General features: G+C 46.8%; 1 gene segment (V, D, J or C); it reads right to left on the bottom strand.

The window, feature by feature from the left end:
• Window positions 1-408: 408 nt before the first annotated feature.
• Window positions 409-2,847, bottom strand: LOC106585227 (probable non-functional immunoglobulin kappa variable 3-7). The segment is given in 2 exon segments: window positions 409-951; window positions 2,559-2,847. Coding segments are annotated over 2 exon segments (453 nt in total).
• Window positions 2,848-5,490: the final 2,643 nt, after the last annotated feature.

Here is a 5,490-nt window from a genome sequence, read left to right as displayed (position 1 = left end):
GTGTAGAGATATAAACCCTGCCAGGTAACATCAGTCAGGTGTAGAGAGATATAAACCCTGCCAGGTAACATCAGTGAGGTGTAGAGAGATATAAACCCTGCCAGGTAACATCAGTCAGGTGTAGAGAGATATAAACCCTGCCAGGTAACATCAGTCAGGTGTAGAGAGATATAAACCCTGCCAGGTAACATCAGTCAGGTGTAGAGAGATATAAACCCTGCCAGGTAACATCAGTCAGGTGTAGAGAGATATAAACCCTGCCAGGTAACATCAGTCAGGTGTAGAGAGATATAAACCCTGCCAGGTAACATCAGTCAGGTGTAGAGAGATATAAACCCTGCCAGGTAACATCAGTCAGGTGTAGAGAGATATAAACCCTGCCAGGTAACATCAGTCAGGTGTAGAGAGATATAAACCCTGCCAGGTAACATCAGTCAGGTGTAGAGAGATATAAACCCTGCCAGGTAACATCAGTCAGGTGTAGAGAGATATAAACCCTGCCAGGTAACATCAGTCAGGTGTAGAGAGATATAAACCCTGCCAGGTAACATCAGCCAGCTGCCAGACAGAGCCTCCTTGGCAGCCTCCCAAAATGTGATATTGTGACAGAGTTGAGCATGCCTGCTTCACTGTGTGGACTAGCAGCACACAGATACACTGCCTGGTCCTTTCTCTGCACCATCTGTACTGTCAGAGACCACTGCCTTACTGAGCTCATTCCCTCTGAGTTTTCTGTTCTCCAGACTCTGAAGCCAGACTTAAACTCTGTCTCATAGCTTGCTGATCCAGCTACGAGCGTGGCCATTAGTTTAGGGCCCTCTCCCTGGAGGTGCCTGTACCAGTACATGTAGTCATAGCCTGCGTCCTGAGAACAGTGCATGTCCATGGAGGTGTTGGGATGGCTACAGATGGAACTGGGCCACTGGCTGATCTCCACTGTCTGTATCACACCTGGAACATAGAGGAGGGAGAGAAGAGAGGAGGGAGAGAAGAGAGAAGGGAGAGAGATTAATAGAAGAGTGGAGAAAACGACACATTTCAGTCAAGAATAAAAAATAAATAAAAAAATTCAATCACTATTGTCCAAAAAAATTGTGCTAAGGTTTTCCATTTCAAGTCACATTTACATTTCAGAAATTTAGGATTTTAATTTAGGGTGTAATTTACTGAGATCGTCTCCCTCACTGTCTCCCTCAATGTCTCCCTCACTGTCTCCCTCACTGTCTCCCTCAATGTCTCCCTCACTGTCTCCCTCACTGGCTCCCTCACTGTCTCCCTCACTGGCTCCCTCACTGGCTCCCTCACTGGCTCCCTCACTGGCTCCCTCACTGGCTCCCTCACTGGCTCCCTCACTGGCTCCCTCAATGTCTCCCTCAATGTCTCCCTCAATGTCTCCCTCACTGTCTCCCTCAATGTCTCCCTCAATGTCTCCCTCACTGGCTCCCTCACTGGCTCCCTCACTGTCTCCCTCACTGGCTCCCTCACTGGCTCCCTCACTGGCTCCCTCACTGGCTCCCTTACTGGCTCCCTCACTGTCTCCCTCACTGGCTCCCTCACTGTCTCCCTCACTGTCTCCATTTCAAGACATCAAGACATGATTAGAATCACCAATAAATCGGTACCTGTGTGGAAGACGATGGAGACGGTGAGGGAGAAGACAACTGTGATCATGTTGTCTCGGTAACTCGCTCTGGATAAGAGCGTCTGCTAAATGACTGAAATGTGAATTGTGAATGTAGAGTGGTGGCGGAGAGATGACTGAGGTGACAAATTTACAAACGCGCTGACATGTCTGAGGAGAGGGAATGGGCAGGAAATGACATCATCCCAACTTCTGTAACGACAACAAGATACACTGCCCTACTTTGTTCCTTAACATAATGTGAATAGAAGTTAACCTAAACCTAGAACAAGAACACATCTAATAACCAAGGTAATCCAAAAACATTTACACCTTGTAGTGTAGTAAGTTCTCACTGTGTATGCCAGTCAAAGACTATGAACTGTGTGGTGTACCAGAGAGAGGGGGGGGTTTTGTAGAGGAAGGAGAAGGATCTAGATCAGTGTGCTGTGCTGGTTGCACAGAAATACTCCCCAGAGTCCTCTGTGGTAAGATTGGATATCTGCAGGTCTCCACGACTATCTGAGTCTCCTTGGAGACTGAAGCGATCGTCGGTAAAGTCTGTCTCTAGGTTGGCTGTGTCTAAGTACAGGTAACCCACTAGTGTGAGGGCTCTGCTCTGTGCTGGTCGTCTGTACCAGTACATGTAGAAAACGTTTGAGGTGTTGTCGCTACAGCTGAGACTACTGCTTCCTTTTGGCCTCACTATTACTGCTGCAGGCGTCTGGGAGAGTCTGCTGCTGTTCAAAACTCCTTCATCAGAGACAGGAGATAGAAATACAAGGAGGGAAAGTTGGACATATCAAGCAAAAAGTTATGAGAAACAGTAAGAAAACCAAAACCATTGAAAAGTCCCTTATATGAAGAGACAGATGTTGTCCTCTGTAGATGTTTTCTGAGGTAATTTTTTTTAATTCTGAAAGCTAGATAGGTTTACCTGGCAACAGGAGCAGTAGTATGGAGAAGTTAACAGAAGCTCCGACCATCATTGTATTGTTCAACAGCAGAGGAATATATTCAGTGTTCTCTAGGGGAGAGCAGCTGCCTGTTTGTCATCATGAACTAAGCTACAGGATAGATGACTGAAGCAACACTGCCCCCGCTGGACATCAGATTAACTACATCTATTTGTACACTACCACAGACAGAACAATGAGGCAGATTAGGCCTGGCCAAAGGCTGGCACGGGTGGGTCGTATGCGGCCAGCGACCTGATTCAATACGGCCCGCGGAATCATGCTCAGATCACGTAAAGAATTTGCGATAGTAAAGTAAAAAAAATATATATATATATATTTGTTATTCAAATTAAAAGCCTAATGAATACTCACCTTTGTGTAATGATTTAACTCCCACCACTTGTGGGACATTTATTTTGAAGGCCCGTATAAATAACAACTGACAGGCTGACACACACGTCACAGTTACAAATAGTAGCTAGCTAGAAAAATTGTGCAAAAAATATGTTTTTTCAAAGATTTAAAAGAAAAGGAAAGTAGAAAAATTAATGTAGGGTGTTCCAGCAAGAGTGGACATTGAAATATTTATTTATTGAGGTATCAGGGAAAGCTGTGTGCTTGGTGTGCAAAGAGAGCATCGCTGTCTTGAAAGAATACAACTTGTCCCGACACTTCTAGATGAAGCGGTGGAGGGAGAATTTTAGTCACATCCAGGGAGGACTGAGCGGTGGAGGGAGGACTGAGCATCTTAGCCACATCCAGGGAGCACTGAGCGGTGGAGGGAGTATCTTAGTCACATCCAGGGAGGACTGAGCGGTGGAGGGAGTATCTTAGTCACATCCAGGGAGGACTGAGAGGTGGAGGGAGAATCTTAGTCACATCCAGGGAGGACTGAGTGGTAGAGGGAGTATCTTAGTCACATCCAGGGAGGACTGAGTGGTGGAGGGAGGACTGAGCATCTTAGTCACATCCAGGGAGGACTGAGCGGTGGAGGGAGTGTCTTAGTCACATCCAGGGAGGACTGAGAGGTGGAGGGAGGAGGGAGAATCTTAGTCACATCCAGGGAGGACTGAGAGGTGGAGGGAGTATCTTAGTCACATCCAGGGAGGACTGAGCTTTGGAGGGAGTACTTTAGTCACATCCAGGGAGGACTGAGAGGTGGAGGGAGTATCTTAGTCACATCCAGGGAGGACTGAGCTTTGGAGGGAGTACTTTAGTCACATCCAGGGAGGACTGAGAGGTGGAGGGAGTATCTTAGTCACATCCAGGGAGGACTGAGCTCTGGAGGGAGTACTTTAGTCACATCCAGGGAGGACTGAGAGGTGGAGGGAGTATCTTAGTCACATCCAGGGCAGGACTGAGCTCTGGAGGGAGTACTTTAGTCACATCCAGAGAGGACTGAGAGGTGGAGGGAGGAGGGAGTATCTTAGTCACATCCAGGGAGGACTGAGAGGTGGAGGGAGTATCTTAGTCACATCCAGGGAGGACTGAGCTCTGGAGGGAGTACTTTAGTCACATCCAGGGAGGACTGAGCGGTGGAGGGAGTACTTTAGTCACATCCAGGGAGGTTGTGGTCATTCAGAGTTAGAGACAGGTCCACAGCCATCAGCACATCTCTACTTTCTCAGCCTCTCCTTATGGACTCCGTAGTGTAACTGACTATCTTTGAGATCTGCTCAACTGTCCTGTCTGACAGCACAGAAATATACTGAACTATCCTCTTGTGTCAGGTTGGAAAATATTAAATCACAATAATGTTTCCTCTCATTTTCCTTTTGTCCTTGAAACTAGATTCTGGGTTTTGTTTTCTGTGTAAAGGTACCCCAACAGTTGTAGCTGTATGTCCTGAGAGTAAGACTGTCTGTACCAGAGAATAACATCATAGTATTTTTTAGTGTGGGAACAGAAGCGATCAGCGGAGTCCCCTGGGGGTCATTACCAAGGAGTCTGGAGAACCCTGGCACCTAGACACAACCCTGGGAGGAGAGGAAGAGGAGAGGAAGAGGAGAGGAGGATGAGAGGAAGAGGGGTAAGAGGAGAGGAAGAGGGGGAAGAAGTGGAGAGGAAGAGGACATGAAGAGGAAGAGGGGAGGAAGGGGAGGAAGAAGGCGAGGATGAGGAAGAGAGGAAGAAGAGGAGGAGGAAGATGAGAGGAAGAGGGGGAAGAGGAGAGGAAGAAGAGAAGGAGGAAGATGGAAGGCTTCGTTCCTTCCATCACCTTTCACGTCAAAGTAACCTTTATATGACGGTTCAACAGTCTGACTTGTAATGTATACATATGCTATGAGTTTCAGAGCTGTGTCTCCCACAGGACGCTGGTACCAGAGGATAGTGTTATAGCTAGGGATTTTATGACTGCAGCTGAGTGGGACAGAGACAGACGCATTAGGCTCTACCAGCAGTGTAGAGGGAGACTGGTACACTACTTTACTGAGAGAGACACCTGGGGAGAGAGACAGAGACAGCGAGAGAGAGACAGAGAGTGAGAGCGAGAGAAAGACAGCGAGAGAGAGGAGAGAAAGTGAGGAGAGAGACAGTGAGAGAGGAGAGAGAGGAGAGAGAGACAGCGAGAGAGAGACAGCGAGAGAGAGGAGAGAGAGAGAGGAGAGAGAAAGTGAGGAGAGAGAGAGACTGAGCATTAACATTACTTTACAATACATAACGAACAATTGTACCAAAATGATTTAAGTTTGCATGAACATTTGTGAAGTAATTATTGTTACAGATTTAATACACATTGTTACACGTTCATATTTAATAAATATTTGAGGAAACTGTAGCTAAATTACCTGTGATCCAGAAGAGGGGGACTGTGATAATGATAAGAGGTTTGTACATGTTGACTCTCAATGATTGTTGAAAACCAAACTGATATCTCATCTTTACTGAGTGGAGAGGAGAGCAAGGAAG

Source organism: Salmo salar, chromosome ssa01, assembly GCF_905237065.1.
Source record: "Salmo salar chromosome ssa01, Ssal_v3.1, whole genome shotgun sequence".
Classification (NCBI taxonomy): Eukaryota; Metazoa; Chordata; class Actinopteri; order Salmoniformes; family Salmonidae; genus Salmo; species Salmo salar.
This window is presented reverse-complemented; position numbering and strand designations above follow the sequence as displayed.